Source organism: Fusarium keratoplasticum, chromosome 4 (assembly GCF_025433545.1).
Source record: "Fusarium keratoplasticum isolate Fu6.1 chromosome 4, whole genome shotgun sequence".
In the NCBI taxonomy this organism is placed as follows: Eukaryota; Fungi; Ascomycota; class Sordariomycetes; order Hypocreales; family Nectriaceae; genus Fusarium; species Fusarium keratoplasticum.
Window position 1 is genome coordinate 26,518 of NC_070532.1, and position 21,344 is coordinate 47,861.

General features: G+C 49.1%; 7 protein-coding genes and 1 pseudogene across 8 annotated transcripts, besides 1 other annotated feature; 2 read left to right on the forward strand and 6 right to left on the reverse strand.

The window, feature by feature from the left end:
* Window positions 1-37: 37 nt before the first annotated feature.
* NCS57_00511600 (Beta-glucosidase) lies at window positions 38-2,875 on the reverse strand (the record flags this gene model as incomplete). Its single annotated transcript, XM_053055053.1, has 5 exons — window positions 38-1,650; window positions 1,702-1,928; window positions 1,984-2,392; window positions 2,448-2,554; window positions 2,613-2,875. The coding sequence occupies 5 exons, from the start codon at window positions 2,873-2,875 to the stop codon at window positions 38-40; spliced, it is 2,619 nt and encodes an 872-aa protein (XP_052914008.1).
* A 563-nt stretch (window positions 2,876-3,438) lies between these two features.
* Window positions 3,439-5,034, forward strand: NCS57_00511700 (MFS domain-containing protein; the record flags this gene model as incomplete). The annotated part of the gene is made up of 1 exon (XM_053055054.1): window positions 3,439-5,034. One exon carries the CDS (start codon window positions 3,439-3,441, stop codon window positions 5,032-5,034), a length of 1,596 nt encoding a protein of 531 aa, XP_052914009.1.
* A 95-nt stretch (window positions 5,035-5,129) lies between these two features.
* Window positions 5,130-6,138, reverse strand: NCS57_00511800 (3-hydroxyisobutyrate dehydrogenase; the record flags this gene model as incomplete). Its single annotated transcript, XM_053055055.1, has 4 exons — window positions 5,130-5,326; window positions 5,386-5,511; window positions 5,559-5,727; window positions 5,776-6,138. The coding sequence occupies 4 exons, from the start codon at window positions 6,136-6,138 to the stop codon at window positions 5,130-5,132; spliced, it is 855 nt and encodes a 284-aa protein (XP_052914010.1).
* Window positions 6,139-6,748: 610 nt separating this feature from the next.
* NCS57_00511900 lies at window positions 6,749-8,967 on the reverse strand (annotated as a pseudogene). The gene is made up of 3 exons: window positions 8,665-8,967; window positions 7,965-8,610; window positions 6,749-7,899 (listed from the first exon to the last, which is right to left on the reverse strand).
* Window positions 6,749-8,967: a sequence feature.
* A 1,013-nt stretch (window positions 8,968-9,980) lies between these two features.
* On the reverse strand, window positions 9,981-12,493 carry NCS57_00512000 (PA14 domain-containing protein; the record flags this gene model as incomplete). Its single annotated transcript, XM_053055056.1, has 2 exons — window positions 9,981-12,279; window positions 12,330-12,493. The coding sequence occupies 2 exons, from the start codon at window positions 12,491-12,493 to the stop codon at window positions 9,981-9,983; spliced, it is 2,463 nt and encodes an 820-aa protein (XP_052914011.1).
* A 1,040-nt stretch (window positions 12,494-13,533) lies between these two features.
* On the forward strand, window positions 13,534-14,118 carry NCS57_00512100 (uncharacterized protein; the record flags this gene model as incomplete). The annotated part of the gene is made up of 1 exon (XM_053055057.1): window positions 13,534-14,118. One exon carries the CDS (start codon window positions 13,534-13,536, stop codon window positions 14,116-14,118), a length of 585 nt encoding a protein of 194 aa, XP_052914012.1.
* A 2,232-nt stretch (window positions 14,119-16,350) lies between these two features.
* Window positions 16,351-17,946, reverse strand: NCS57_00512200 (Carboxylic ester hydrolase; the record flags this gene model as incomplete). Its single annotated transcript, XM_053055058.1, has 1 exon — window positions 16,351-17,946. The coding sequence occupies one exon, from the start codon at window positions 17,944-17,946 to the stop codon at window positions 16,351-16,353; it is 1,596 nt and encodes a 531-aa protein (XP_052914013.1).
* Window positions 17,947-20,181: 2,235 nt separating this feature from the next.
* NCS57_00512300 (uncharacterized protein) lies at window positions 20,182-20,864 on the reverse strand (the record flags this gene model as incomplete). Its single annotated transcript, XM_053055059.1, has 2 exons — window positions 20,182-20,333; window positions 20,600-20,864. The coding sequence occupies 2 exons, from the start codon at window positions 20,862-20,864 to the stop codon at window positions 20,182-20,184; spliced, it is 417 nt and encodes a 138-aa protein (XP_052914014.1).
* Window positions 20,865-21,344: the final 480 nt, after the last annotated feature.

A 21,344-nucleotide genomic window follows, 5' to 3' on the forward strand; every position in this document is an offset into this window, starting at 1 on the left:
TGACTTTTTAAACCTCTACATCAGCAGCCGCAATGAATTAGTTGATCCACTGAAATGCTTTGGAGGAGCGGAACGTCGCAGTTACGCCCTTGTCTCGCGAATCCTTGGCCGCCGTGACATGGAACTCTGCATCCCCCTCAATCACCCACTTGTCGACTGCATCATCCCAGTATGAGACGCTCACTTTATCGAGGGTCGCGCGTGCTGTGACTGTCTCTCCCACGCGCACAAGAACCTTGTCCCAGCCTTTGAGCTCTCTAATTGGTCTTCCCAATCGAGGATTGACTTGGTTGACATAGAACTGAACAATTTCCTTGCCGTCACGATCACCTGTGTTGGTGACATCCACTGCGACCTCAATATCACCGTTGGCGGGAAGCACATCTCCGCTAAGTCGAATATTGCTGTACCTGAACGTCGTGTAAGAGAGGCCTGCACCGAAGGGGAAGAGGGGATCGATTTTGCGCAGATCATAGAAACGATAGCCGGCGTAGATACCCTCGCCATAGTGAACGATGTCATTTTCTCCAGGATGATTTCCATACGAGGGATTATCCTCAAGTCGCTTCGGGAAAGTGATTGGAAGCTTGCCGCTCGGGTTGGTAGCCCCAAGAAGGACATCAGCCAGAGAGTTTCCTAGCTCTTGTCCCTGGTACCAAGCCTGGATGATAGCCGGAACCTGCTCACTCCAGGGCATCGTGATGGGACTACCTGTCTGATTCACGACGATAGTATTGGGGTTTGCTTCGGCCACGGCAGCAATGAACTCGTTCGATCGCCCCGGCAAGTCCATCGACACCATGTCGCTGGTCTCAGTCTCCCACTCGTGGTCCTTGCCCACCACCACGATGGTGATGTCGCTGTCCCGCGCCATGTTGACCCCTTCTTGGAAGAACCTTTCGAGATCACCAGGGTTCTCCATGAATCCTATGCGACCACCATCCTGGACCTCTTCACGCTCTAGTTCTGCCATGAAGTCGAGGTCGTACGGCTTCGGCTCCCGACTGATCGACTCGAGAACCAGCTCGTATTCTTGACCCGCTTGCATGTGTATCTTGACACGCTCCTCCGGCGAACCGTAGCTCATGAAGAGTGCAGACTTCGGGGACCACCAGTGTCGGTCAATGTTAATGAGTATTTTTCCGTCCAGAATGAGCTTGCCAGGACCACATGAAGACAGAGAAAACTCATGCAATCCCGTGGTCTTTGGAGTAATGATGGTCTTGCCCCTGTAGGAGTACCGCTCACCTGTAGTCAACTCAGGTGGGAGCCCGTCGTAACAGACCAGGTGAGAGCTTGGGCGATTCTCCACCATGAAGGGTTCGCCGCTATGGCTCATGTTCCGATAGAATGATAACAAGAAGCCAGGCTTCCCTGTTTCCGGATTTCTCATCACAGCGGGATCGACGAGAGGGACGTAGCGATGTGTGAGGATACCTGCATGCGTCTGAACTTTGGCTGTTGGGGCCTTCTCCATCACCTGAGTCTTGATGGACTCATACGGTGTCGTGCGGTAGTGAGGTGCCAAGTTTGAACTTCCACCACCCGTGGCAACTGATCGTGCAGCGTTGGGGCCGATAACAGCAATCGTTTTGCCGTTCAAATTGGATAGCGGGAGAAGATTGGTAGAGTTCTTAAGCAAAACGATTCCTGGAGAGAGGTTGTGAGTAGATTCCTCGTCGAGGGTCTAGAGTACCATACCTTCAGTGCCAGCCCGACGAAGGATCTTCCGGTGTTCGGGAAGATCATCAGCCTTTTCTGGCCCCTCCTTCCAGTCCGGAATGCTGCTTTTTCCCGTCTTGTAAAGCAGCTCTAGAACCCGCGAAGCTGACGCGTCGATGAATGATGCGTCCACCAATCCTTGACGAAAAGCCTCGATCAAATGTTTGCCTCTCCGTCGGATTGGCCCAGGCATCTCAAGGTCCAAGCTACTACTTGTCAGCCACTGATATTCCCCAATTGGAGCACATCTTGGGAGCTCACCCTGCTTGAACAGATGGAACAACACTGTTAGTACCGAACCAATCACTCATAACGAGGCCGTCCCAACCCCATTCTTTTCGAAGCACGTCATGTAAGAGAAACTCATGACCAGAACAGAAAGTGCCGTTGACTTTGTTGTAAGCTGTCATCACACTCCATGGGTTGCTATCTCGGATGGCAATTTGGAAGGGCTGCAGGGCGATTTCCCGCAGAGCACGATCGGGAATCTTTTCATCAATGAAGAACCGACGGGTTTCCTGGTCATTCGCAACGAAGTGTTTAACACATGTTCCGATGCCCGCTTCCTGTATGGAATTGATGTATGTGGCGGCGAGCTTTCCGGTCAAGAAAGGATCCTCGCTGTAGGCCTCGAAATTGCGACCACCGAGCGGAGTCCTCGGAATGCAGACTGATTGCTGCTTAGAAGCGCGGCCATGGAAAATTGTGACAAAACGATGACTTACCTGTAGGGCCAAGCAGGACATCAACCTCCTTGCTCTTGGCCTCGGCGATAAGGACTTGGCAGACATCCTTGATAACCTGCTTGTCCCAGGTAGCAGCCAACGAGACACTGCAGAAGTCGATTCGTTAGTCACTCTCATAATATCCATAGAGAATACACTTCTTACCCTGTTGGTGCTGAAGCCGCACTCACTCCATCAGTGAAAATGCCACCGCGGACACCCACAGGCCCATCCGAGGTCTTGATGCGGGAAATCCCAAGGCGGGGAATGGGGTGTGTTCTCCAAAGATCTTCTCCAGAAAGCAGCATGACCTTTTCCTCTAGGGTCATCTGCGACAGTTTCTCTCGTGCCCAAGCCTTGGCATGATTTGTGTCATTGCCGTTGACTGGGCTAGGAGCTGCCATTGGCTGTAATTTGATGACGGTCATGGTGATGTCCAAACTGAGTCAGGATAAGATAGAAGTGAGCTGAGAAATAGCTCAAGTGTTGTCAGCTCTTGAAAAGTACTCCAGACCAAAAAGAGAATACCGGCCGTCTTTAAGACGTGGATGACCGTCGTCCCAATCTAGTCATGGCACCCTTGTGACACAATTGCCGAGACCTTCGTGAACGGGGAGACACGGACCTGACTCCGCTCATGGTGGTGCGTCGGACCTGGTCCGTCTCTCCGCGCGAACACGACTCACCCCTAACCGCTTTGGAACATAGGGTTACCACCGAGCCATTTTCTGGGGCCCCAGGTTCTCACTCCTGTCAATCCGGGGACGACCACGGGACTCTCTGATCCGCGCTAGAGATTCTCGACCATCAGGAGTCAGTTCATGTTCAGAGACCATCATCAAGTCCAAGGCCGGAGTGGTGTAGGATGAACGTGGTTCAAAGCAAACTATAAAGGTAATTCTCGCCTACGCCCTCAAATCCTTTGATCCTCGGCAACCACATCTTAACCTTTTCTTTCATCAGACACCCGTTCAATTGGCATCGGCCCAAAATGACCTCCAATATTCCCACAGGTCGTCCTGCTCGGAGTGTGGCCGAGATTCTAGCTCAGGACCACACTTCTCCTTTTGCACTCACCCCATCGCTTATCAACCTCTATTCCATTCTCGCTCCCGCTTGTCTCGTCGTTTGCGCAACCAACGGCTATGATTCGAGTCTTCTTACTGGTCTTCAAGGTGTTAAAGCCTGGAAGGAACAATTCGGCTCGCCAAAGGGTGCGCTCCTGGGCATCACCAGCGCGTCTTATCCCCTCGGCGCAATTCTTTCTACACCGTTATCCGCCTTTATCTCGGATCGTTTCGGTCGTCGTCAGTCTATCATAATCGGAAGTCTCATAATGATCCTCGGTGTTGTTATGCAAACCGCCAGCTCCAGCATTGGCCTCTTCCTCGGCGGAAGGATAGTCGTCGGATTCGGTATCACACTCGCCCTCGCAGCCGGCCCGGTCCTCATCTCGGAACTCGCTCATCCACGACATCGAGTCTTGTTCAGCTCCCTATACAATACGAGTTTCTACTTGGGCGCTCTCCTGGCAGGCTGGGTTGCCTTTGGAAGCTACCGCATCCAGAGTGCCTGGGCATGGCGTCTTCCCACCCTTCTCCAAGCGGGACCTGCCCTCATTCAGATTACCTTCATCTGGTTCCTCGACGAATCCCCTCGATGGCTGATATACAAAGACCGTGGAGAAGAGGCATATGAGATCCTGGTAAAGAACCACGGAAACGGGGATTGGAATGATCCTCTCGTGCAGGCTCAGTTTTGGGAGATGAACGAGACTCTCAAAGCTGAACGAGCTGTCAAGGAACAGGGCTTGAAGCTCTTCATCGCTACACCAGGCAATCGGAAGCGACTGTTCCTTCTTATCACTCTGGCTGTTTTCGGACAATGGAGCGGCAACGGCCTTGTGTCATACTACCTCACCAAGATTTTGACCAGCATCGGCATTGTAACCCAGCATGACCAAACCATGCTAACGGGTACAATCAGCACTGTCAACTATGCCACTGCACTATTCGCCGCCGTTCTGTCTACCAAGGTTGGCCGTCGAACGATGTTTGTTGGTGGCGGTATAGCCATGTTTGTGACCTTCTCTGCTCTCACGGCGAGCATCGCTGTGTACAACGAGAATGGTTCAAAGGCAGCGAGCAAGTCAGCGCTTGCTTTCATCTTCATCTACTACGCGTCCTTCAACATGTGCCTGAACCCACTGCTGTTCGCATATCCCACCGAGATCTTGCCCTTCAGGCTTCGAGCAATGGGTCTGAGTATCCTTCTGTTCGCGAACAAGGCTGCTTTGTTCTTCAACCAATTTGTTAACCCCGTTGGGATGGACGACTTGGGATGGAAGTATTACCTCGTTTATGTGGTTTGGCTGTTGGTAGAAGTGCTCGTCTTCTGGTTCTTCTACCCCGAGACGAAGGGTTTTACTTTGGAAAAGGTTCAGGAGGTGTTTGGGGACGGCGTGGATCTTGATGGCCCAGAAGAGAAGGGAAAGCTAGGGGGAGCTTTTGGTGTCCATGAGATGAACGATGAGGACAGCGCACATGTTGAAAAGGTTACTGAGGTCAAGTCTCTGACGGCCCAGTGAGGGTAGAGTTTATTCGGACTGCATCGCGTCCTCCTAATCTTGAACTACGTAGATTTTACCCATTACTCATACATATACATCATGCTCTCAGACTTTTACATGCTCATAATCCACCACAATCCCCAGAGTGTAACCTTAGCAGCAAGGCCAATGATGCAGCACATCAGACTCGCCATTGGCTGGAAGTAATACAAAATCATGTTGCCAGCGCTCAAGCCCACCAACGAGGCCAAGAGAACTCCAATAGCCTCGGGCCAGGTTGAGGCCTGGCATACAATCGAGGACCAAAGAACTGCCGCCCTAGATTAGCCAGGTGTGCATGACCTGTTTCTGCATTAGAGGGACACCTACGTGGCAGGACGACTTCATTAAGTCTGGTCAAGATGCGAACCGCAAAACCTTCATGACCCTCACTTATCGACTGGCTGAGTATGGACACTATCGGAGGAATAACCGAGCACATGCTCATTGCCGCGACTATGTGCCGTCAGTATATGCAGCAACTCAATGTTACTGCCACTTACATGAAACCGATACATCCTCCGACATGGCAAGGCCCACAATCACCAAGACCAAGAGCATGGGGACTTCGTCAAAAGCCTGCGACTCTCCAATGGCATCCTGTTCCCCCAGAGAAACCAGGAGAGAGAGGCCAAAGAACATCAACGGCCGACAGTAGCTGACGACATGCGTCTGCCCGTAATTAGCAACCAGGCTTAGTCTGTCGGGACTGATACATACCCATCGATGAGAAGGCGTTCCATCTTTAGTACACGAATCAAGCTTGTGGGATGCCGCACGTCGAGCAAGCCATGCCTTCTGGTGGGGACCAAGCCACGAAACCTCAAGTGGACGCCCAATAAGGTCCAATGGAATCAGTGGTAGGACAAGGCATACCGCGGAAGATGCTAGCACAATTCCAAAGGACACGTGCTCTTGAAGATGCCCCCCAGTGCATCCAAGGAGGAAAACAACCTTGTGGCCTACAAGGGCCCAGACTAGAAGGCGCAGAGGCATTTCCCTCAGGCTATACCACGACCAGGTAAGAACGACAAATGCCGAAAGGAGGAAGCCGTCCACTGAGCCAGCGAGAAAGAGAAACATGGTTACTGTGGATGGGGAGGTCTCGTAGTGATATTGGGGGGGTGGTAGTGGTAGGAACCCTAGAGATAGTCAGCTCGAGACCGTCGTGAGAGGAGGGAGACAGTCTTTACATTTGAACATGATAATATACCGGAAAGCGCGGGCAAGAGACACCCGCGTTAGGACAAGATAAGCCAGGGGCTGGACTATAAGAAACGAAGTGGTGTAAGTCAACCCGTAGGTCGGGTGGACTTCGAGATTTAGGAAGTGACCTGATGAGCCATCCATATTGACAATAATCTAGATTTATTAGCAAACGCGGGTCAAGTTCTCAGTGAATCTTACAATGCAAATGATGAAGAAGATGACTTCTGCGATCCACATGCGGGACTTATCTTGGAGTATTTTCCCGTCTGCCCCTTCAGGATCGGTCGAATTTGCCTCGAGATCAGTCTACGACGCTGACCGAATGGTATTGATAGTGCCTCCCAGAGGTACTTTGCTGGACGGCGGAGGCAGAGAAAATCGAATTCCATCCAGGCAATGCATTTTTTTCAAGACTTCTCCGGCCTCCAGTCTGGCGTCGGAAGGTCGTCTGGCGCTGGAAGGTCTTCTGTCTCCAATCGTACGAACACAGGAGGGCACGTTGCGTTCCGCCGTCCTCCTCGCCGCAGATGAACATGGCAACTGGAGGTAGCTGACAGCGAAAGTGCGTCAGGGTCATCAACTGAGTATCGACCAGCGAGAATGAAAAGTCGCCATCAGTCTTTGGGGTTACTCGGGAAAGATCACTGTTTTCATTGTCTGTGTACGACTGAGGGGTGGTGTCCTGAAGTCTCCCGTGATTGAACCCCCAGAGTTGCTTCTCCAAGCTTGCAGCATTCGCCGTTCCTTCGATTCCGATTAGGCGTGGCTTAACCGTGCTTTTCCAAGCACTTCGGGAAGACAAAAGTAAGATTGGCGCACAGAGGGCGAAAGCGCCAGCGATGTGGTTCACCCAGGCAATCATGGGCGTCACCTCGTCGAAATGGTCCGGCCCCTCCACAAACCACAAAATAACTAGGAAGATATAAGCAAGCCTTGTAAGCATTGCCGACCAGGTGATCCCCATAGCAAAGAAACCCGAACGGTATTTTGATGTCTCGTTGTCAAATAGAGGCTCAGGGTCCAGGTTGTCCCAGTGAATTGTTGCGCCGTGCACTCCATCCAGTCGGATCGTTGTCGGCCCCAGGACCTCGGAGACTCTGCAGGTTGGGCTTATATCACGCAGCTTTGCTCCCCAGCGGTCCGCCATGTCGTGCCATGGAGCACCTGGCTCCGGAGCCAGAGATATCAGCTGCACGAGACATGCATCGCTCTTGTTGGCAAGGCAGAGCTTGGCAAAGGCCTGAAATCCCGCATCACTCTTGTTGATTGATGGCCGGTTACTACTGGGGAAAAGGCCCATGATGGCGTAGGCAATGTCTCCCTGGCTGAACTGGTCTGTCTGCCGCCTGGAAAAGCATGCGAGGGCAGCTTCTATGAGGTGGTCGTGTTTGAGAGTAGCTGTGTTCTCGAAGTGGTCGACCAGCTCCTTCACCGCCACAGCATCGTCCCAAGCTCTCTCTGCAAAGTTGCGCTTCGCCAAAGCCTTGGGCTCAGAAGGGTCTCCAGCTGCGTACAGCTTGATCCTGTGCTCGCCTGGGCAGAGGAGGAGCTCGGGCAGAGTCCACAGACGCGAGCCCCATTGTCGTAGCCAAGGTGTAACATTTTCGCGAGTAAAAGCCGGGGTTTCTCTCTTTGCTAGTATCGCCGTTATCTTGTCGCAAGCTGAAGGTCCGATGACAATGATCATGAGTGTGCGGCACGAACGATATCGCAGATGCGGTAGACGTCATCGCTATCGCTGGTTGCTCTCGCAATACCATCGTCGTTCCGGACACACTCAAAGTCGAGCCAGAACGCCCTCTTCCCAGCTCGCCTCGCTGCATCCATGCCATAGTTTATGAGGGCTTGTCGGTCTCTCTGGGCGAGTTGTCTGTTGGCTTCCCTCGTCTCTTCATTTGGATAGTTGAACTTGGATATCTCCTCATTAGTGGCGACTCTGAACTGCATTCGAGTGTACGACACGAAGACAAACTCCAAATCAACGTCATCCCCATTTTCCCAAATGTAATCCGACACCTTGATTGTCTTGAAGATGCCCTTGTCGAAGTTTTGAACAAAGCATAGATATCGTGGGCGGAGATGAGTCGATACAGCAGCATTGCTATTCCCAAGTCGCACAGTTGCGGTTTCGTGTAAGCTGGGAGCTTGGGCTGGAGCCGTCTGGGTCAATCTGATATCGTCTAGATATGACTGTCGAGTTGGAGTTGCTCCTTGTCTCTGCGGACTCTGAGCCAGGCTGGGTGTACTAGCTGCTGATGGTGGGCAGAGGACAGGGTCATACCGCGTGTCGGGATTGATAAAGTTTTCTGATTTGGCGTCTGGCCAGAATCCCTCGATCCCAGCTATCTACCATGGCTCCAGTCAGTGAGCTTTCATATAGAGAGGCGTGCATTGTATTACCAAGATGCAAAGCAGAGGCCAGGCAACGCCAAGTTTCAAGGCCGCTAGAAAAGTTGACTTCAAGGTATAGCGCGCGGTCAGCTTGCCTGGCTCGAAGATGGACGATCCTATCCAGTAGGAGACTCGGAGGACTGAGTTGACTCGGGACCGCGGTCTTCGGATTCGAGTCCATCTGGACGTGGGAGGTAGAAGTCGTTGATCCTCAGCAGTCTGGAGCACCAACGGGACGAGCTGACTGTCAGAGGGCCGGATCCACTGTTCAAACTGGGGTTCTTGGCTCTCCATACCGGCTTGTGTCGCCATAGTGACTTGTGAGAGAACCGAAGCATCCAGGAACAACAGGCTCAGAGTCTTAATATGTGAGAAAGAGAGAATGACTTTGCTGCCGAGGTGATGAAACAGCGACACAGCCTTGTTGCCTGATAACATAGCCACACAATACAGCCCGCGACGCATTCGGCTTTGACCAGCATCCCTGTCTCGCGTCAGAGGAGTAAGGACAAGGGTATTTTATTGGCTAACTTCTTTATTTTTAGTCTTCTACCCCCACCTTTCCTTATCAGCCTGCAGGGTAAACGTGACAGGGCGTCGCGACATCAAACAACCAAGAATGGTGATGGGTGGACAGCCATACATCTGGCAGTTTGGGCAGTCAATGAAGCTGTGAGAATACTAATTGATAGATTTGACATGTGGAGATGGCTGGGACGGATGAGCTCATCGCCCTCCACTGGGCTGCTGCACATGGACATGAGACAATAGATAGTAGGGCTGCTGCGTAGGCATGGTTTCACAGAGGATGTAGATAGTGGGTATCGTGGCATTGGGCCCCCAAGACTTCACAAACCCCAGGACATTCACAATCAAGGCCCATTCACTAGAGCTGTCTAGTTTGCTTTTGTTTGACCAAAACAAGACAGCGAAGGAATTGTCACAGGGCGTGTTGGGATTGAGAGACCAAATAGTGTCTGCCAAAGATCTGGTGACCTTTTTGCAAGGTGAAGTAACACTCCCAGTGCCCGAAAGAGGGGCGTTGGTAACGGATGTTTCCTTGGCTCTGGGAAGATAAGGACTGCGACTCCCAGCACTGAGCTTTAAAGAAGAAGAGCTCGATTAGATCAAACAGTTGCAGATTGATTAGAGCATGACCCCTACAGGCTACATCATCCCCCAAACTAAGCAGCAGCAACTAAAGCATGAAGTTGACAGAAAATGAGTAGAAGAGAGATGACATAGGAGATACAAGAATATAGAATAACCATTCAACCAAATACACGCGAATATACGATTACCGCAAACATAGCCCCCTAACTAGATCAAAAATCAAAAGGAGGGGCATCAACAGAGTTAGCACATCCATTGACGAATTGTCCATCAGTGGTTGGAGTACTGTCAGACAGGATAACATTGCCATCGGGATCCTCAACGGAAAAGCCAAAGCCACCACCCTGCTGAGCGTTGACCCACGACAACCTGAACGGGATGTAGTCTCCGGCATTCTGGACATCGTAGGTGAAGGACCTCGAAGTAGGTGCGTAGTAATCGGCGATGTAGTAGGCATTGCCGTTATTGTATCCCGACCTTGCCGGATCTCCGATCCAAGTGTATACGACATCGTCTAGCTGATCGCCTGGGAGATTGAAAGTGTATGTGCCAACCTTGTTGGGGTGGAAGTAGCCAGTGTGCTGCACGATGTTGTACTGGGCATTTGTGCCAGTATCTGTGCCGTAGACAGTAAAGGTCTGATCCTGGCTCGGTATGCCAACAGTCGTGGTTGTTCCCCTTGATCCTGGGGATTGCCCGCTAAGAGAAGTGCCAATCTGGAATGTTTGCTGTGACCAGGTTGTAGTCTGCTCAGTAGGATGATATGGGATCTGACCAGGGTTGGTTTCCCCGTCAGGGGCCTGTTCAAAGTTATAGAACGCCCATTCGAGGCCTGGCGTGCAGGGCGGGGTTTCCGATGTTGTTGTTGATGGGGTATCGGAAGTTGTAGATTCCTCAGTGCTTGTGGGTGCATCCGTTGTGGTTGGTACTGTGGTGGTTGTGGATTCGGCAGATGTGGTTGACTCCTCAGACGTGGTTGACTCTGCCGGTGTGGTAGTCTCATCAGAGGTTGTGGGCCCTTGGGACGTGGTAGACTCTGTTGTGGTCGTAAACGCTTGAGTAGTTGTAGGCTCTTGAGAGGTAGTAGAGTCCTCGCTTGTGGTTGACGTGGTGGTCTCCTCGGTGGTTGTGGACTCTTCGGATGTAGTAGGGTCTTGTGTTGAGGATGTCACTGTTGTCGTAGACGGCTCTTCCGTCGACGAAGATCCGTCTGTAGTGCTAGAGGGAGCCTCTGATGAACTGGTTGAGCGACGGACAAACACCGATGTTGTACAGGGGCGAGTGCAATCACTGGGGGGTGGTACCGTGACCACAGGCTCGCAGGTTCCGGTACTGGGACATGGCTCAGTGATAGTTGTGATGATGTTAGGAGGGGGCGTAGTTGTGAGAGACACTGAGCTAGAAGGGCGGACAAACACCGATGTTGTGCAGGGGCGAGTGCAGTCACTGGGGGGTGGCACAGTAACCACAGGCTCACAGGTTCCAGTACTAGGACATGGCTCAGTGATAGTGGTGATGACATCCGGAGGTGTAGTCGTGAGGGATGGTGTCCTGGGAGGGTAGGTAATGACTGTCGTTGTGCATGGGTGCTTGCAGTTATTCGCAGGCGGAATAGTAATGACGGGCTCGCAAGAGCCTGTGCTAGTGCAAGTCCCCATGATTGTCGTGACAATATCAGGCGGCGTCGTAGTGAAGGATGGTGTGTTGGGAGGGTAGGTAATGACCGTCGTTGTACAAGGACGCACACAATCCACCGGAGGCGTAATGGTAATGGGCTCGCAGAAGGTTGTAGCCGTGCAGACCTCAGTCAATGTGATGGCAGTGTTGGGTGGCGTTGTGGGAACAGTCGTGACCACCACAGTTTCCACGCATGAGGTCTTACAATTCGAAGCTGGGGGGATAGTGATGGTTCCAGGAGTAGTTCCTGGGACAGTGGTCGTTATAAATCTTGTATTTGGAGTATCCAAAGGGGGAGGGCCTGTGACTACGACCGTGCTCGTGCCTGGCGCTCGTGGGGTCGTTGTAATTGTGGTAGTAAGACTGGGGATAGGTCCCGGGACAGTTACCACGATGGTATGAATACAATCGGAGTCTGAGCAGCCAGGAGCTGGCGGAACGGTCGTTGTTCCAGGAGTTGGGCCTGTCACGAAGGACGTGGTAGTTCCAGGGACTGGGGGAGGGAATACGTATTCAGTGATGGTCCGGAAACCCCCTCTCGGCGGAGGGATACCCTCAGTCTTCAGCGGGGGAGGTATGCCAGTAATGGTGATGGTGACAACACCAGGGGGAGATTCCGGCTCATTGGGACTTCCAGGATGGCCAGGAACAATGGGTTGACCTGGTACCTGAGGTTGCCCTGGGGGATTTGGCTGAACAGGTGGCGGGTTGGGGTTTGCTAAAGTTGCGGGTTGACCTGGGATCTGAGGCTTCCCAGGACCATTGGGCGGTCCAGGAGTGCCGTTTTGGCCAGGAGGATTGGTACCCAGAGGCTCGAATGGAATAGTATAAGCCCTAGAGACAGGTTAACTTCTTCCTAGTTCAGCATTGGTAGGACAAGTTACCTAGTGCGAGTGGAAGCCGAGGTGGTTCCATCACAAATGACTTCATAAGGCTGAAGTTCGATAACCTGGAATCCGTTGGGGCAATCAGGCACGCCAGCTGTAGAGAGACCTGTGCTCGAAAGTAACAGGGCTGCGCTGCCCCAGACAAAGGTTTGGAGACGCATTGTGCCAGTCTGAACTGACCAGTTCTCTTCCTTAATGGGATGATGTCTTGGCTAGTAACTTTAGGATGCAAGGGGGTAAAGATATGTGGTGAAAATGAAGGAGCAAGTTACTGAAGAGCTCAGAGGGTTATATAACTCATGAGAGACCTGCTGGCAGAGTCTCGGCATGGTTTTCAAAATATGGCACCTTGACAAGCCCGGATACAAAAATCCCCTACCTACCTATTCCGGCCATTCCGTTCGGTCCTTAAGCGAGCTTGAAAGTAACAGATGAAGATTGCCTATTAGCCTTACTGGATCTCATACATTCCTTCAAGATGTCTTGCATAGGTAAAGCCCCTGCGTGACATGGTAGGTCGGGCCGAGACATACAGCCCAGAACCCTCCAGACTATCAGTTAAGTATCCCCACTTAGAGGAGAAGCCAAAGATTACTAGTTGATCACTTAGTCCGCTTTGACAAGAAGTGTTTGTCGGTGGTAATAGAGCGGCCGAGGTGGCATTCGTGGGGGTTCAGTCACAAATCATATGAGCATCCAGTTCAACTCCATACCACCTCGTATCGAGCTTCGGCATCTGAATGCAGCTAACCCACTGAAGTTATCGCCTTGAATTTGGGTTTGAAGGACGAAGGATCACGTCTCTTTCTTCCTGATTCGGAGTTCTCTCGTGCTCCTTAACCTCTCCTAGATCGGTCCTTCTTCGGTAGCGTGCCCGCAACGACCTTTTGTCGTCTCTCGTGAACGATCCCTAAAGCGTCGACCATGAGACATTTTCTGTTCATTTTCATGTTGAAGTTTCTTGTCGGTCTAGGGAATGGATCTGCTCGGCATTAAGATTCAGAGAGCTGTCAATCGTTAGAGTGGCTTGTCTCTCTCTTCAATCCATACGGGTGACAGACTTAGTAAAAGGACAAGAGGTCTCGCAGCTATTAGAAATACCATTCTTGCCCCTCGCACTTTGGGAATCGAATGTCAGTGAATCTTCTCTTTCAACACACCAGACATCGTTTCCTATTGCACAAATTTCTCCCCCTCAAACATGAAGTCATCATCCACCCTCACGCTTCTTGCTCTTTTCACCAGCGCCCTAGCTGGTGCAGCTACAGAGCTTCCAAGTTGCGTTACAACCAAGACACTTCCCACTATCACCATTTACTCTTGTCTCGGGGACAGTGAGCCAACAAAGACTGTATTTGCACCTGGAGAATCTTCAAACTCTGCCCCTAAGCCCGGGGCTCCCGGTTCTTCTGGTGCTTCCAGTGCTCCCGATGTTCCTGGTGCTCCCAGTGCTCCCGGTGTTCCTGATGCTCCAGGACAATCCGATGGCCCTGAAGAACCCAACGCCAGCGATAACGATGACAACCTCCCCGAACCTCAGCAGCCCAACACCCCTGAGAGTGCTGGCTCTGGTCCCAGCCCCGGCTCTGAGTCTGGCTCTAGCCCTAACTCGAACCCTGGCCAACATGTCGGCACTCCCAAGCCCAGCACCACTGGGCCAAGCTTCGCGCCCGGCAGCCCCGAGACACCAAGTGTCATCGCTGTTGCCGGCGCGCCAACTGTTCATCTTGATTTTCTCCTATTCACCACTGCCGGAATTGCCGCTTTTGCAATGGTTTGGGCCTAAGGGTATAAGGTTGGAACCACCTGGTGATGGGCGGCAGCTGGTATCGGTAGCTCGAATCATCACTCACACTTTTCCTTGAATCTTGTTTGGGGGGCGAAACTGGTTCGCATGTCGCTTAGATAGGTTTAATGCAGTGTTTCTTATAATCATCAGGATAAGTGGGCGAAGCCGACAGTAAATGGCGGATCGCTGGTGTCAGTGAGGTCGCAAGTTCGTACTGAATGGTGCAAGAAGGATGAAATGAGAAAAGAGCGAAGTTGTACGAAGCATAAAGAGGCGTTTTTGTGGCGGTGGCTTACCGCTTCAAAAGCTTAACGTTATCGGCCACGTTTTATGTCGTTACAATCAAACACGCGGCAGTTGAAACGAACACATTCCAGATATTCGGCCGAGCCACAACGGTGTATCGTAGATCCTCACCTTATGCGGCCCGTCATCAGACTCAAATAATCGACCATACCCATTTCAGAGGCCCACATGTCTCGTCCACCCGCTTAATTGTCATTTATCACTATTGTATCGTGTATGTGTTATTGTAAGTCTCTCAAAACACAGAACGTCGAGTTTTTGTGCCGATCGGTCCCGAACCTTGACATTTTCAAGCGCCCAGTCCCCAAAGGATATGAGACCCTGATGAGCTTGTGGACGGTTTGTCGGTCAGAGGGCTCGTCTATATATGTAGCTGCATCAGCTGTCTCATTCATCGTGAAGCTAGCACATAGGGCAAGTCAGTTTGAAGAGATAGTCATGCTATTGTCTAGGGTATCTGCATTGTTTCTTAAAAGGATTCAGCTCATATTTGTACTCTCATCAAAGTGCCGTCAAAGTGCATGGGAATCAAGGCTGGAATGTGATCTAAGAGAGATGATGGCGGTCATTGGACACCGCTGTGGGGGTTGGAAGACCCCAGGGAGCTCAAAGGTCCTAGCTTCAATCTCCCTGGTTTGGTCGTATTGAAATACGCCCGGGGAAGTAAGATTTGCAAAACTCAGACCGTTCTCTTCCATAGGAGCCCCGCCTCCTATCTCAATTAGAAGAAAGAATTGGATCCTTCGGAAGCCTTTCTTCACGTGGGATAAAGAGCCAGGAGCTCTACTTTCCCCGTACGCCATGTGGAAGACAACTTGCGACGGTCGGGAGTTTGTGCATTATTACTACTGCGTAACTTAGTTGTTGCTATCTTCTTGAGGGCTCTTGGAGCTGTTCTGTTCAAGGGTAGGGTCAGGAGGGCCATGGTAGATGACCTGACCAAAGATCAGAAACGGCGATCCGTTAGCATGAAAGAAGCCTGGTTGACTCAAGAATTGGCCATCTATCCACATTTACTGGTTTCCATTCTTGGAAATGCACTTGCAAATGCCCTCGCATTTTACGGGCCAACAATCATTAACAGCTTCGGCTACGGTGCCCCAGAGTCCAAAGCTCTTACTTCAGTTGGTTCTTGGATTCAGCTTCTCTTGGATCCAGTCTTCGGCATCCTGACGTAAGTGAGCTGCTGATGTGTTGCCTCGGCAGACTGACTAATACATCTGCCGTGTGACCGTACTCGACGACGAGGCTTCTCTATGCTACTTGGCCTCAGCTTATGGTGGCTTTTCACAGTGAGGAACTCAGCCCTACTATACAAAGCCTCCTGCTACTTTTGAAGCTCGTCACTCTCCTCATTACTGAGAACCAGCCCAAAGAAACCCGCTACGCTATATTGACCTTGGCGCTCTCAGTTGTTGGCGTTCGGCGTAAGACCTCTAACGCTTGAAGCAGAGAATACTAATCACATACCCGCACCAGACCCAATCAACGGCTCTTGGATTGCCCTCAATTCAAGAAGCGCGGAATAGCGCAACGTGACTAAGGCAATCTACATCGTGGTAAGTAATTACGCCAGGATTGTGGCGAGTCTGGTCTTTCGACAGTAAGACAAGCCACTATATCGCGATGGTTGGACAGTGCCAGTAGCTCAACTTTGTATCGCGGTGGCCGCGGGAGTATTTGAGCCCAGGGACGAGAGGGCTGGCATAAATGGAGGCCACGGTCAGGTTCAGGTTTCTGAGAGGTATAGTTTATGTGAAGAACAATGCTGGCTGCTTTTCGTGTCGCGACTAGCGGGTATGTTTGGGTGAGCCCATAGTATCTCTTGGAACATAGCATGGTGTGTTTTCATGCCCATCGGTACCCGATCTTGGCATCTTTAGGGTCCAGGTTCCCAGAGGCTAGGAGACCATAGAATCTAAACTAACTATCTTTACATTCCCAACTGTTTTCATCCTTTACATCACCCTCTCCCTTGTAGACATTGCGCCTAGGCCACCGACAATGCCAACGCTTATAGTCCACACCGGCTTCCTTGGTACCGTTGACATAGGCTGTACCAAGAATTGCGTCTGGGGCTTCGCCTTGCTCGACCCAATTGACCATAGCCATGAGAACATTCTCCCTGGGATCTAAACTCGCCATGCTCTTAGCCTGATTGCCGATAAAAGTAGCTCCGGGCCCTCCACTACAGTGAGCCATGCCTGAGATGCGGAAGTAGCGGTAGAAGTCATCGAGCTCTGCGGAGCTCAGGTTCATTGTTCGTGACACGTGCTCGTAGTATCTTGGCGAGTTGTCACTCGTAATGACTCCATCAACTAGGCCATGATAGTGAAGGACTTTGCCTCCCCTCTTCTGGAAAGCCGACAGATCACCCTGCCATGTCTCGATGTTGAATGGGTTCAGGGCAGATGCCAGGTCGTAGTCCTCGGGCTTGAGGCTGAGAGGATCCCAGTCAGAGTCGTTGAAAACGACATACCGAAACCAGTCAGCAGAAAAGAAGGGCTTGCCGGTAAAGTACATAGTTGAAGCCCCCGTCAACTCAGCACCAGGCTGCATCCGAGGATGCACCAGGCTTCCATCCGCGGCCATCAATGGAGCATAGATGCTGCGAAGCGTTTTGACTTGCGTTGATGTGAGGCAGTTGCTTGTTTCGCCATCCTGGCAAAGAAGACCACTAGGATCATAGTCACACAAATCTGGGGACTCAAGAACGCCGTCCTTTGCACCATCCAGGTCATCACACTGATCTAGGATGTCCTGATGGATAGTGGGCCACATATCAACAGGAATGAAAGTTTCGGCACCGGCCTCGCCCGTCAACGGGAGGAAATGGCAGCTCCAAGATGTGAGGTTGTTGAAAGAAAAAGCAGGAGCACCAGCGACAACGCCGTCAAAGTCTTCTGGGAATGACTGGATCTCCTTCCATCCTTGGCGACCGCCCGTGGAGCAGCCAAGATAGTAGCTCTTTGTGTGCGGTTTGCCGTAAAAGGTCTTGCTAATATCTTTACCCAGCACCACGCCCGTATGAAGAGCCCTGTAGGCAAAGTCCTCGATAACATCGGGGTTGTTGAGAAAGTCTTTGCCCTCCTGGCCGTCGTGGCCGTTGTTGGTCCCAACTGTGGCAAAACCCAGGGATGATGCGTAGTCCATATCTTCGTACTGGATGCAGCCTCCGAGACCGCCGTTTCCAGTGCTCAGAAACCGTCCGGTCCAGTTCTGCGGTAGCCAGGCCTCCATCTTGATTCCAGACCTTGTCGATGTGGCGACCTGTAGCGTGACGCGGCAAAGATCTGCCCCCACAAGCTGGGAAGCGCGGCCGCAGCTTGGGTCCACATTAGGAAATGACAGAGTAGTGTTGGCTGCGACAAACTCTGACTGTGTCAGGTTTGCATTAGGAATTCTCAAAGATTTGGCCAATTTTGAACATTGCTGTTGAAACTCGGTGGCTTGGACTGGCTGACCAAGACATGATAGTAGAAACAGAGCGCATAGAGCGACAAAGTAGAGGACTGCCATATTGAGTGAGATGTCGAATTGGCCTGCAGGAAACAACAGAGACGGATGGAGGAGGATGGGCTCTTTAATATTTTTGAAAATTGGCCTAACGTATATGATAAGCGAGTGTCACAGACAAGCAAGTATTATAAAAATCCTAACCCTCCTTAGGAATATTATAATAAAAATACCATAAATTATCTAATTAATTAAAACTACTTACTATACTTTTCCCTAGATATCTTAATTACTACTTAATAGGTCCTTATATTATGCCCGGGCTTACCGCAAATACTATAGCGCCGAATACCTAGTCTAATTAACCTCCCTCGACTACTACTCCTCGATAATTCGGCCGCTACCTACGCATCTATATCTATTTAATTAATTACTTACCTTCCTTCCTCTACTATTATTACCCCTCTTTTCTATAGTTTAGTCCTTTTTGCCCTCTAGCGCCGGCTTAGTATCTTATTTGCCTATTAAAGGTCTTAGACCTCTGCCCTTATAAGAGCTATCTTATATATAATTGCCTTTATTCCCTTTATAAGAGACTTTAATACTTTAAGAATTAACTCTAGAGAGCTATTTTAGTATCTTTTAATTTATCTTTTAAGGTATTTAGACTAAGATTAGGCCTTAAGTATAGTCTTTAGGGTCTTTAAAGCCTAAGGGGTTAATAATTTAATTACCTCTTTAATTAGTATTAGTATTTATAGCTAAATATTAAGCTTTAAGACTATAATTTCTAAGTTAAGAGGAATAAGATTAGCTCTTTTAAAAGCCCCCCTAATATTTCTTTTTATTATAGTAGCTTTATATATAATATAAAAGGCTAAAAAGAACTTAGTCTTTAAAATATAAGTTATAAAATATTTAATTAATTATTTTATTTCTTAATTATAAGCTTACTTTATCATATTAAAGTATTTAATATTAAGGGGCTAAAATAAATATGATAAATAAAATAATATATAAAGTTAAATAATTTTTTTCTTTTTATAATATCTCTTAAATTTAATAAAATAATAATTTTTATAGCTATTAAGGATTAAGAGATAATAAGAATTAATTAATTAATTAATTATATATTAATTAAAATACTTAAGCTATTTAAGATTAATCTTATTATTAATCTAGCTATTTTAGGTTATTATAATAGCCTAATTACCTAGGAGGTTATTTTCTTAGTATTAGTTAGCGAGGTAATATTAGCTTATATTAATAATAAATAGCTAGATTACCTAGCCTTTTATATTAATTACTTAAATAACTATAATCTATTCCTAATTTCTAAGCTATATTAATTTTAGCTTTAAATACCTTTTTATATCTATAATAACTATTTTACTTATAATTATACCTATAAGAAAGCTAATTTTATTAAAGTTATAAATATTATTTAATTAGATATTATACTTTATAATTATATTTATTATAAGCTAAAACTAATTATAGATAATAACTAGGTCTTTATATTTAACTTTTTAGTAATTATATTTATAAAAGAAATATATTTTAAGGTCTAGATATTACTTAATAAAGTTATAAGTTTAATATATATTAATTAATAATATATTATAATTAATAAGTAATTAATTAGCTATTTTTTTTATATTATATAGCTATAAGGGGAATCCTCGCGAATCTAGGTTAAGAATAAAGTAAATAAGGATATCTTCTTTTAGATTAGATAGCTTACATAAATTAGGGATAATATCGCGTTAAGACTAGATGCCTTGCTGCTAGTGATATAAGGTATAATAGTGAATTATATATATCGTTGCGGCGCATCAGATACTTAGTTTTAGGTTATTTTAGAGGGTTTAAAGAGCTAGAAGGATTCTAGCCTTAGTATTAGGCCCTAATATACTTAGTAGTTAAGAATCAATTGATTAAATAAAGAAGATGTAAGGTGAGGGATTTTTGTGACACTCGCTTGTCTGTGACACTCGCTTATCATATACGTTACCAAATCAACGTAATTCGGCCCCCCCGAAGCCAATTAAACCCCTGCGACTCGGTGAATGGTGGATTAACTTAAGTTGTACCAGTTGCGCATGAACATGATCCTATATCAGGTCAATGCCAGCGGACAACTTTCCGGCCTGATAGCCTGGTACGGTGTGACGTGGGGCTGGTCTCGAGGTGAATGCGCAAATCGGATACTGTATTCGAAACTGCGATCGGGTCACGTACCGCCGAACTGCCTAATTCTTAAACGGAAAGGACCGCTTCAAGAAACCTCTGCCGGGCCTAGCGTTTCAATGCCGGGACAAGGTTTCGCTGTGCCCGGGTGGGTTGCTTCTCGTCACATCGGCATATAGTAGCGGTAAAGTTGATCTGTTTCAACTTTCCTAAACTGTCTGACGATTTTGAGTTATCGACCCGAAAAGGATTGTAGTTATCTGGCGATAGTTCAATCACGCAAGATCTTTCTGGTGTAACATGTAAATATAACCTGCTGCTTGTTGAGATTTAGCCGAGTATCCGCACCCTAACTGAGAGAGCAAAACGTCATCAAGCTTATCAGCATCTGACCATAATATCTTAATTTTCCTATTCTACACTCCAAGGACATCGCCACGCTGGATAACGGGTATCTGATCTTGATCATTATCTGTGCCCTCCAGTACTACCTCTCAGCGCCCCTTGGCCATGTTTTGGCACACACCAGCTCCGCCTTCGACGCGATGAGCGAAGCCGCTGAGCCGCTCGAGCAGAAAGGAGGGACGCTCTAGCAAGCCGTCGTGGCTGTGGTGGGTAGTGCCGTCGAAGTCGAACTGGACGACGTCGGGGCCAAAGATTTCTCGAACCGCGGCGAGGCGAGCCTCTGGATCAGTGTAGGGAAATAAGTTAATGTCGCGTTGGATAAGTGAGGCCATGACTTCCTTGGACTCGTAGTTCCCGACGAGAACACTGATGATGCTGTTTGACATGATTATGTCGGCTTCACTGGCAGAAGCTGCCTCCTTGACGGGGTGTTTTTGAGATGACTCTAAATTGAAGGAATAGTTGTTGTCTCTTGTGTGCTGTTTCTTGTTCGTGTAGGATGCTTATCAGCGCCACGATAACCTCCATCACCACCTGCGATGCTCCACTTTACACCAGAAGGCTGCGAACAGCTAAGCCGCATGGCAAAAATCCTGGCTTGGACTCCATTGACTATGCTTAATCTTGTTATTATTGAGTTCTCGGCTGGTGTCATCTTGTGGTACATCGACAAGTATCTAGCTAGATTGCCATTTCGATTGGAGTGGAGCTCTCCGTTCAATTGGGAGGACTCATCATCATGGCTATTTGGGCATGGATAGGATGAGTAAACCCAGTGATCTCGTTGAATCAGGGGCTAGTTGTGAGGGTAGTACCGTTCGCCCCAGGCGAATACGAGCCAAAAGATCCGCGGAGCTCTAAGTGCA